We start from the raw sequence: 12,200 nt of genomic DNA, 5'->3' as shown, positions 1-12,200 counted from the left end.
CTTTGCAAAATCTACCACCGGATTGGAAACGCGACCCACTGAGAAGATCCGGCAAGGAACTTAGTGGGCTGTGTCTATAGGTTAATTTACTCGTCGAGCCCTTGGTCGCAAGCGACGGGTTCGACGAGGACGGTGACCGGTGCTTGTGGTACCTAAAAGCACCGTTAATGGATCGGGAGGATCCGCAATGACGTGTTTTGGGCGACGTCGACAACAAAATTAACGATTCGTGCGATCTGATGTAGTTTTCACTCCGTAAACGTTCATAATGCTGTGAGTTGTATGACATTGCTACCGCGACGGACCTCGTATCCCATAATTACCTACTCGTGTTTTCATGGTGTTCATTGATGAAAAAGAAACAAATGTAGTCAAAACAAAACACTAATCAATAAACAAGTGACTGAATTTGAAATTATAATTCCAAATATTGAAGTTATTGCCAGCCATACATAAATTACGTTTCAAATGGCCAGTATCTACCTATTGTATAACTGCAACTTCATAGGTAAGACACCTATTATTATAAGCCTGCACAATCACTCTACATGATAGGCGATTTTAACGCACTCAACAGCCAGGTACAAATCAAGTATTATATACCTTTTTGTTCGAATTATAAGCGTCGATAAATATTTATAACAAAATTCTCTCTCTAACGTTGTAATCTTCCCAAGTTATTGTTGTAATCGTCTTTTATCGGGTTGTAATTCAATATAACCACATTCACTTGGATAGGTATTATACAAAGTCCAGCTTTACTCATCCATTCCACTCGATGTACTTAATGAGGGGGTTTATAAAGCGAAGCTCGGGGTGGTCGTTTCTAGATTCACTTAAGTACATTGGATATTTTTCTATCACAAAGGCACCTTTTTGTCAGCTTCCAAGCAATTGGAAATTTCCATCGCATTTCGATACCTTTGGGAAATTGTTTACGTAAGTAATTCTGTGACCCGAATTCTAAATGCTTTTATTTAAAGCAACATTGTAGATAATATGTTATTGAAGTGAAACTTCTTTAGGCGCATGGGGGTAAAATTTTTACAGAACGTCGCGCAGGTATGCAACGGAAGTGACATCAAACTATTATTGAAATTAAGTACTTGTCAAATGTCAGTAGTAGTAGTTGTTGTATTTTTCCAACTGGAAAGGCAAATGTATCATACCATACAGCCTAATATTTTATAATTTTGTGAAAAATGTTAATAGGAATTGAAATGAAATGAAAAGAATGTGGAACATTAATCAAATAGCATGAAATTAAATTAGTCAATTCATTGGGCAAAATATTAGTCATTTACAATTTAGAAATCTAAACATAATGTGACTGTCAACTCTGAGGTTTGAGATTGACATTTGACAGACTTTTGGCGGGAACATATGTTCCTTTTTCCCTTCCGTTAAGTCTCGGAAATCTAAAGTTGTAGATTTTTATAAATAAATAGACTTATAAATTAGTTCGCCAAAAAAGTTTCACTTCTGACATGTGTATTTTGTACGCACGTACTTTTTTTTTTCAAACAAGCACGTTGTCATTAATTTGCACACCGATTAATTCTTTATCGTGTGTATTCCCGGTATACCTTAGATAAAGCCCCCAATTTCAATTAATTTTGATTCCGTTGTGCAAAAAAGATAGGAATGTTTAGGGCAAGGTAAACATTTACACACGGTTATAACACATACCGTATGTGTTTGTTTAACGAAGGACTTTGGTTTTGCATGTAACGTACACTAATTGTCTTTTATATTGTATGATAAAGCAGTACTAAGTAGTAAATATGTATAGATATTTTTAGATTAACTTTTCGATTTTATTACGTTAGATTAGAGTAGGTACATTAGATTTATTTTTAGATTTGCAGTGTGGCTACCGGAGTTTGCGAACACCACAATGCAAATAGCACTATTAACCTTGAAATCTCACCCACAAGACTTAATAGCATGAGAATAAAGTATATCCTACCCGTCAAATCGAGATGGATGATTCATTTGGTGCAAAAATAGATGTGTGAGGTAGGCCATTTATAGGTAGACTACCTTACTACAGAACTCAAAATCGGAATAAGAGAATTAATCGGTTCAAATAGTTTTTTGATTCAATTGATGGATGAATGAGTTTTCGCCCTACCTGATTCTAAGCGGTGACAGGAAACCATTTCTGCCAGTAAAAGGTCACACGTTCCGGCTTGAATAGTAGGGCAGACTTATGACAGAATAATCTTAATGTGAGCGATCACTTTATGGTGTAGCTATATGTCTTATTCGTGAAGCAGCTATTCTTGAATTGTTTATCTCCTTCGAGGGCGCTCGGGTAGCTGTTTTGAAATCCCACCATTCCTGGCTGAGCCCTTGCTCGCCCACTTGTTCTGGTGGAATTGGAAAGGCCTCCGGGACACCAGTAATCACTCAATCATAATTAAAAAAAAAACCATATATGGGTTTCAGTGACCATTTTAACAATTTAATAAAATTTCGTCAATCAACAATAAATGTAAAGAAGTTCATGATTCACCAATTTTAGTTACCAATAACAACCGATTTATATCGAGTTTCTTGCCTAAAAAACCAAGTGACAAGTGTATTCTATATAAATATAGTGAGCAAAAAATTATCCGTTGCTACAGCACAAATTGTTTTAGCATTTGTGACCTATACAAGGCATATCGTGTATCAATTTCGCAAAGCATTTGGATTAATAGGACTGCGTCGTGCGGTCATGATTCTGTTTCGTAATCGAGATTATTGTTCACATTCTAATGAACTTATTGATCCATACTTAGTGTTATTATTAGTTTATCTATAAGTTTATACAAATTGCCCTTTGATAGTAACTAAAAGCACATAGAACGGATCCAGGGGATCCGACAAGACATAAGACATGTTTCGGGCAATGGCGGCTTGGTTTTTTTTTATTGCTTAGATGGGTGGACGAGCTCAAAGCCCACCTGATGTTAAGTGGTTGCTGGAGCCCATAGACATCTACGACGTAAATGCGCCACCCACTTTTGCTTTGGCCCATGAACTGGGTCGGATAAGTAAAGAGCGGCGGACACAACAATTAAGTGGTTACTAGAGCCCTTAGACATCTACGAGGTAAATGCGCAACCCACTATTTTTTTTTTTTCGCCGGGCTCGCGTGATTCGAACCCGCGACCCCCTTGTGTAGTGACCATGTCACTTACCACTACACCAGACGGTCGTTAAACCTTTGCTTTGGCCCATGACCTGGGTCGGATAAGTAAAGAGTGGCGGACACAACAAGAGTGTTATCGTATCGCGTTACATTGTCGAAGTAGCGTTCTGACGCTACCTTAAGATACTAAGATAGGATACCTTCTAAATTTAGATCATCATAGAGGTCAACGCTCCTTACGTATCACGGTGCTCCGACGGCTATTTTGCAAGAAGGGATTGAATGACCTGGAGAGAGTTTATGTACACACGGGCTTCGTGAGCTAATACTACAGTTGTATAGGTCATAACAGAAAACGTAACAATTATAGTGTAGTCATTTGTGTTAAAAAAATATACAAATGCTATGTTTTATTTATACAAAAATAGTGATTGGTCGTTAATTTAATCGGTTTGTTATATATATTATTGGTGTCCAAATGCCTATTGGAACTCCAATGACAATGCAAACACCAATCCCATTTTTAATGCATTCATGCATGGTACCTACGCTATATTAACTAACTTTTGCCCGCGACTTTGCCCACGTGGAATAGTTACTTTGGCGTATATCTACATAGCATAAGCTCTCAAAAGGCACAAATACCCCGATTTTGAAACATTCTTTATTGGTGCTCCGCTTGGTCCTATTGGTCCCATTGGTCACATTGGTCCTATTGGTCCCATTGGTCCTATTGGTCCCATTGGTCCTATTGGTCCCATTGGTCCTATTGGTCCCATTGGTCCTATTGGTCCCATTGGTCCTATTGGTCTTAGCGTGATGTTAGCCTATAGCCTAGTGGTGGCTATAGTGATCTTAGCCTATAGCCTTCCTCAATAAATGAGCTATCTGACACTGAACGAATTTTTCAAATCAGACTAGTAGTTCCTGAGATTAGCGCGTTCAAACAAACAAAATCTTCAGCTTTATAATATTAGTATAGATAAAATGCTGTAAGGAACTTTTACAAAGTGGCCATTTTCAGTTCCAAATAATTGCATCTTGATTGTCTTCGATCAATTTTAGCAGACGAGTAGATTATACGACGCACCTTTTTTTTTATTGCTTAGATGGGTGGACGACCTCAAGGCCCACCTGGTGTTGAGTTGTTACCGGAGCCTATGTAATATACAATGTAAATGCTACCCACCTTGGGATATGAGTTTTAATGTCTCAGTTTTTAAAGTACTGATGTCCAAAATCACCGCTCATAGATCGTCAGCAATGGGGCATAGCCAAGCGGTTGCTTACCGTAAACTTTTTGTTGACATAATATTATTTCAGACATTTAGAATACTTTTTAATTTTCGTGGTCACTGATCACTCACTGATTGGACCATAAGAGTAGTTTGTTATATTCACGAGTCGCGAAAATCGAAAATAATCTACTTCTATACTAATATTATAAAGAGGAAAGATTTGTTTGTTTGTTTGTTTGTATTGAATAGGCTCTGAAACTACTGAACCGATTTGAAATATTATTTCACTGTTTGGAAGCTACACTATACCCGAGTGACATAGGCTATATATAATCTTTTTGAAAAAAATTAGGGATCCTTACTTTTTTTTTCCTACCTAAGCTGAGAGCCTTGAGAGGCTACATCAGCGTAACCTTAACTAGTACTATATATGAGGCAGTCAGCGCAAAGTGTCTTAAGCTTATCATAGTTAGTATAGAGATAATGAGGTTGGAATTTGCTTTTACACTGCTTCGTACGCACAAACAATACGCGCAAAAATAATGTTTACAAAGCCATCTGTTCTCTATGGGTGAGACTATGAATAGCCCGGTTTTGCATCAAAATTTATTATGTTTAAAATAAATTGCAATATATAAGCGCGAATATGAAAAATTGTGGGTTAGGCCACTTTTGCACTGACGGTCTCATTAATACTAAGTTGATAAATTTTTCTTCGATTTTTTAAAATTTACCCTTAGTGTAATAATGTCATTCTACATAAGCGTGATGCATGAGTGCAATTGGTATGAGCGGGCGAAGGTGAAGGCACCAGATGTTCATTGTTTAGATATCGTCCTCATTGTGTTCCGTTAATGATGTGGTATTCGATCTTCAGCGATCGAAACAAAGCATCTGATATCTAAGTCTATCGATAACGTCCATCGGAGATGTTATGAAATTCCGATGTATGATGATATTACGACGTAATGAAAATTGTAAACATCGATCTAACATTAAATATTGTTAGTGCAGAACATCTCTCGCTTTTCTATTGCTTGGATAAGCATAAAAACTAGCTAGCATTCATAATATTTGTTAATATTCTAGTCATTTGTATTTTCATTAATCATTTCATTTTCACTAACAATAATGAAGAGATTCAGTTTAACATTTCGAGTAATTGGTGCAGAATCGAATGAGCCAAACATCGGCACATATATATACTTGTGCTTGCACGCTTCATTAGATTATATTAGAACAGTGAAGTGGCGTCATCTAGCGGCGAGTAGCGAATATCTGATGACCGTTAATTTCAAATGCTATTTTCAGTTTCTCTTAATCGAAATATTATTGCGTTAGGTATTAATAAATTAGTCGAACGCTAATCAAAGTGCTTGTGTACATTTTATCAAGTTAAATTTATGGTGAATTTTAACATAAAATATATTATAGCTTTTATTGCAATGAAGTTATAGAGGTGTTTTACTTTATCACGGCTATAACTTTCAATAAGCAATTTATATATTTAGACAGTAACTTCTTAGACGGAGGTTTATAATAAAAACGTGAGTCACGACCGCGACTGGAAGCTAGCTGTCTAGATGAGAGCGCTATTTATCCTATCTATAGGTTCAATTTATTCTCCTACACTTTCCAACCACAACAAAAACAAATAGGGTTCACATTCTTTTATCAGAGAAACAGTGTTAAATTATTATCTATATAAATAAAAATGAATTGCTGTTCGTTAGTCTCGCTAAAACTCGAGAACGGCTGGACTGATTTGGCTAACTTTGGTCTTGAATTATTTTGTGGAAGTCCAGAGAAGATTTAAAAGGTAGATAAATATGAAAATACTCGAAATTAACTAAAAATAACAATTTTGTTTTTCCTTGTGGCCCCCGTCGGACAGATTCCTTTTGTTTGTTTTAAGTTTATTTTATACAAAAGTTTAGGTATTTTATTGAGGCACTACGAAGTCTGCCGGGTCAGCTAGTATAACATAAATATTTAATTTGTTATAAGTAAATGTATTGTTATATTAGTGATTGAATCTGATATCGAGAAAATTTTGCACTTAATATCATTATCTAAGCAAATATGTTGACACAAGTAACACAAACAAGATTGTCGAAGAGCATTAAGCAATACAGTTAACTGTGATCGTGGAAATGCATCTATAAAAGCAAATTTCTTTTCTATACCTACTCTGTTTAGTCAAGAGACCATAATTTGTTTACATATTTAACATTAAATAGAAAATTATTAGGAGTAGGTATTTCTTGACACCGTTAAGTAATAAACAAAAATCGGTAAAAGCGTTATAAACTATGTTACAAATTAAGCGTTTTGTACAAAAATGATCAGTAAATTAAATAAAATATATCACAGTAAATACCGGAAAATTGTAAAAACAACAATAATTTAATTACAAAAAAAATTACCGTAAAAGAAATACAATAACGATGCCGCTAGCTTTAAAAAAAATTAGGTATTAAAAAACCAAGAAATTAATAGTCAATCCGGTTGTTTTAGCGATTTACTGGAATACACAACAAACATTAAAACCGACGAATTTACTGGTTGTAGTACGTCTTAATTTTTAATTTTTTTTATTGCTTAAGTCCACCTGATGTTTTAAATAGTTACCGGAGCCCATAGACATCTACAACGTAAATGTCGCCACATATCTTGAAATACGAGCTCTAAAGCCTCAGTTTTTACAGTAAAACGGCTGCCCCACCCTTCAAACCGAAATGCATTACTGATTCACGCCAGAAATAGGCAGGGTGGTGGTGCGGATACCCGTAATGACTCACAAGACTTCCTACCAGCAGTAAAAACAATTATACATAACAAGATAAATAGACATAGGACTGAATAAAATCAGCTAGTATTATAATACTACACATGTCATTAGTATCCCTATGTGTTGCTTCGGTGTATGAGGATCCATTAACCCGACAATGTAGCCTTAACAACCCTTCTCTAAGTGTCGTTATTTATTACCTTTATCGTGTCTGAAGTCCGGCTCTGGATAAATAATACAGTGTAATATAAGGTACTAGAGAGTACTATGTTTCCATTACATTTTTGTAATACAATAGTTGATTGTAGTAAAAGTTTTAGTCAGTAGACTTAATTTGATTTAAATTTATAAATATATATCACGTTTGAGATACGTAGATATAACATCTGTTAATTTTTCTTAATTTTTTTTATTTAAATTATCTTGAAAAGCAATACTTTTCTTGGATTAAGTATACCTAATCAAAATACCATTTATATGTAGGTACATTTAAGAAGTAATTAATATAAATGATTTTATTTAAAATATTGCTTACAAATAGAATTCAAACCGATCGTAATATACTGAATTAAACAAAACGCGACAAGGAACGTCCCTTCAGTTAGTTTTCAATAACTTTTTTAAGGCTTAAGTAAATTTAAAAAACTGCTAATATTAAAAAAGTTCATTTCCTCGTTTACATTATGTTACCACTATATAAAGAAGAATCAATCAATAATAATCAGTGAAGCATTAGAAGCGATCACTTATCAAGCGGGGTTATTAACCAGTTGATTCGATTATCCTTGTGGCCGCGGCGCGTCGAGAACTGAGGTAGATTAATACAGTTTACATAACCACGACGTTAGGGAGTTGTTTCTTACACTATATTTTGTACATATTTCTTATTTTCTCTCACTAATGATTTAGAATTAATTTATGTCAGTTAGAGCGTCCAGTTTAGCTTGAAGGCTATTGTGAGTAGGCTTGAAAGCCCATTAAAACGATTAACTTAAAAAATAATCGAAGAATGTTAGTAATTATTTTAAGCGAATTACTTGAAAATAGTCGGAAATATAGGTGTCGGTTTATTTTTTTAATTTGAGTCTTTTTGCATTAAAAGTGTACAATTTCCAAAAATATTCGAAATTGAGTTAATATGCGGAATCATTTGGTATCACCGGTATTTTTCTCATAAATACGGTCAAAAGAGCGTAGCTTAGTTTTAGATTTTTTTTTTAGTTTACCTATGTTTTGACCACTATTAACAAAATTAATACATAATTTTATCTTACATAAAAGACATAATGTAACTGGTAAAAACAACTGTTGCAAAGACGATTAAAATTAAAAATATCACATGTTAAACCTTTAAAAGACTCCTGTAAAATTTATAAGTTTTGAGATTATACACTTTTAATGCGAGAAGACGATGTATGTTCGGTTAATATTGAGTTTCGTGTAACATATAAAACATTAAGCAGATTATTGTCTTATTCTGGTATTGTGATGGATTTTTGTTTTGTTATAGACAAGTATCGGTGCTGCAGACGTCTATTCCTCTGCCGGCATCAGCGGCGGCGGTACGTCGAGCGCCTCCCGACAAAAGACCACTACCAGCCACTCCCGGGCATGCAGGTAAAAAAATCTTATTTTCCAAAGGCTATAATAATATACAAACTGTTTTTTTCTTCTTTGACGGGTGGAAGAGCTCACAGCCCACTTGGTGTTAAGTGGTTACTGGAGCATATAGACATGTACAACGTAAATGCGCCACCCACCTTGAGATATAAATTCTAAGGTCTCAGTATAGTTACAACGGCTACCCCACCCTTCAAACGGAAACGCATTACTGCTTCACGGCAGAAATAGGCGGGGTGGTGGTACCTACCCGTGTGGACTTACAAGAGGTCCTACCACTATATAGCATAGTGTAAGCCGCCTATAAATATAGGACATAAATGAGTTTATATTTATATATATGTATATGCAAAGGCAAAATTGTTTTTGTCTATTCTTAGCACTATTGTAACTGTTTTTTTTTTTTGGTTATTCGCCATTTTCGATCTTATGAGTTAACAGTGAAATAAAAAATTGAATACCAATAAAATATACAATAAAAAATAATGTACAACAAAACAACCGTTATATTTTTAAAACACAAACTGAATTTATTTTTATATATAAATTCAATTATGTATATATTTATATCACTCATTATTTGGATGACACTAGTGATGTTACAATATCAGAGCACATTTCGAACTTAATACCCGTAGTACAAACATTCGCTGTCGTAAACAAATTGAAAAACATAAATAACAATTGTGTATCCTTAAACTTCCTTATTTATTACTCGGAACGATTTTTCATAACGTTGTTATACATAATATATGTTTTAATATTGAGAGGTAAACTGTTGAAAAGTTATCGTCAGAAATGCACTTAGCAGACACAATACACGCTTCCTGCTTTAAAAGTACTGAACTATAAGTACCATAGTGAATGAAAGTTCTTTGCCCCGAATGGAATATTAATAACTAGTTACAGTAAGCTTATAATGCGAAAGTCTAAGCTCGTTGACGTTTCTACCGTATTCTTGTTGAATGCAAATCGTAAAATGTTTATAAATACTCTGTTAATTCGTATTTTTTTAAACTTTATATTGGAAAAAAAATTCACTGGAATAATGTCGTTTTCAGCACACCTTAAGACGTTATGTCTAATCGGTAAAAGCCGTCATTACCTTCACAGTTATAGAACAGATGATACCTACCCCTCACCTCACAACACGTTCTACCAATAATAATTAATTATTACTTACTATTTCATTACATATTACTTTATAATTTTGTGAATCTTTATAACGAGAACGCGATGTTATTCCTTAATCTTGGAAATTACTTCAGACGTTTTAGGCACGTATTTATTGAGAGGACACGATATTCTATATGCAGAATTTGAATCCTGAGATGGTCGCATCGCTTTGTACACCGGGCGTCACACCCCTTCGATCGCGAACGCATCAAATGTTATCTTAACCATGTTATTACTGTCAATTATGTTTATAATGAAATTTTCATTAATTTTATATAGGACTTTTACGAGGTAAAACATATTCACGTATGTTAATTAAATGACTGTAAACCTTGCGTCGTTTTATGGACGAATGTATGAAGTGAAATATTTCTCGTTTCTGTAAATTCTCTAATTGAGAGTTTCTGTACGTATAACTTTATACTGGTAAGAACATAATAATATTCTGTTTTGATTAGATTATATTATCCGTCGTCACTCTAAACCAGAATTTTCCTTACAGTCTTCAGATCTTTTCGTAAAAAATGGTCACTTATTCAACATGTATGTACATCAAGTATCCATAATATACTACTACGTTTAAAATAATTTTAATAAACTAAAACAAAATATCTTTTTTATAATCCATGAACACAATAAAAAATTAAAATGTTATAAAAGTCGTTGAGTTCAATATCGATTTTATTAACAAAACATTCCTCATTCAGAAATAAAATATGTATTTTATTGTCGCTTTGTTATGAGGAAGGAGAACGAAATAGAAAAAACGGTTTTATAAGCCCTCATTATTCTAATTACAGTATTTGATTTCGTTGAAATAAAATGCAATCAACTAATGAAATTACTTAGCGTATGTACAGTGCTTACATAGGTTTCCACACCTATGCTCTTCAGGAGGACCGCGAGCTCCGCGTAGTGATACGCGGAGTCCCTAAAGAACTCGACATCGACTACATAAAGGAGGATCTGACCGCTCAGGCCCTCCCGATAGTTAGTGTGCACCGGATGCACAGCGGGCGGGGCAAACAGCCCTATAATATGATACTCGTGGCGTTAGAACCCACCCCGGAGGCCAAAAAGAAGATCGCATGCCTCACGACAATTTGCGGCCTATCCGGGATCTCAATCGAAGCCCCCCACAAGCGTGGCACTCCCGGGCAGTGCTACAGATGTCAGCTTTACGGCCACTCGGCTCGTAATTGCCACGCGCGCCCCCGCTGCGTAAAGTGCCTCGGCGACCACGCCACACTAGATTGCTCGCGTGTTAGGGAAACCGCGACCGAACCCCCAAGCTGTGTCCTATGCCTTAAGCAAGGGCACCCCGCGAACTACCGTGGATGTCCTAGGGCTCCGCGCAAGCGTTCAACCCTCCCAGCTCCGCGAACCGTCGGCCCAAAGACTTCGGCACCCTCAGTGCCGAAACCTGCCTTCGTGCCGGCTGCAGTTCCCACGGTTTCAGCGTGGAAAAAGCCGCTGCCGTATACGAAGGCGGGAACGCAAACCGCACCCCCGCCCCCGCTCGCGACACGCCCCGCGCCTCAGCCCCTGCCCGCACCTCGCCCCGCGCCCGCGTTCCGTCCCCCGCAACCCTCTGCCGCCAACGACTTCGCGCTCGTGCGCGACTTCGTCACCGCGGTGAACTTCGACCGTCTGCGATCGTTCGCTGACGCTATCCGTAGGTCGACAACCCCCGAACAGCGGCTCGCGGCCGCGTTCGATCACATGGACGTTTATGAGTCCGTTTCGCGTACGTTATAAAATCTTTACCGGTAATCAATGGCGCAAAAAGGTAGAGAAAAGCCGTATTCCCTTACGTTAGCATTCTACAATGCTAACGGACTCGCGCGGCAACGCGATCAAATTTTCGAATTCCTCCGCGATAATCTTGTAGATATTCTATTAGTGCAGGAAACCTGTCTGAAGCCCTCGCGTCGCGACCCGAAAGTCGCGAATTACGTCATGGTTAGGAATGACAGACTCACCGCCTCCAAAGGCGGGACTGCCATTTACTATAGGCGGGCCCTGCACGTTGTCCCTCTCGATACTCCCTCGCTCTCACATATCGAGGCGTCAGTGTGCCGTATCTCGCTGACGGGACACCAGCCGATCGTCATCGCATCCGTTTATCTCCCCCCGGACAAGCCCCTTCTGAGCAGTGACATCGAGTCACTGTTCGGCATGGGAGACTCCGTCATCCTGGCAGGCGATTTAAATTGCCACCACACTAGGTGGAACT

At 36.9% G+C, this 12,200-nt stretch overlaps 1 protein-coding gene across 3 annotated transcripts in view; it reads left to right on the top strand.

Annotated features, from left to right (window-relative positions):
- The window catches only part of LOC101747129 (protein sickie), a 209,959-nt gene that overhangs the window by 120,360 nt on the left and 77,399 nt on the right, over positions 1-12,200 (top strand). For all 3 annotated transcript variants that reach the window (XM_062672477.1, XM_021349549.3, XM_038015827.2), the window contains one exon: positions 8,679-8,785. In XM_062672477.1, the coding sequence (XP_062528461.1) occupies positions 8,679-8,785 (107 nt within the window). The remainder of the gene's footprint in view (positions 1-8,678; positions 8,786-12,200) is intronic.

This window comes from Bombyx mori, chromosome 15 (assembly GCF_030269925.1).
Source record: "Bombyx mori chromosome 15, ASM3026992v2".
Taxonomy (NCBI): Eukaryota; Metazoa; Arthropoda; class Insecta; order Lepidoptera; family Bombycidae; genus Bombyx; species Bombyx mori.
Note: the sequence above shows the minus strand (reverse complement) of the source record. Positions and strands in the feature narration are given on the sequence as shown.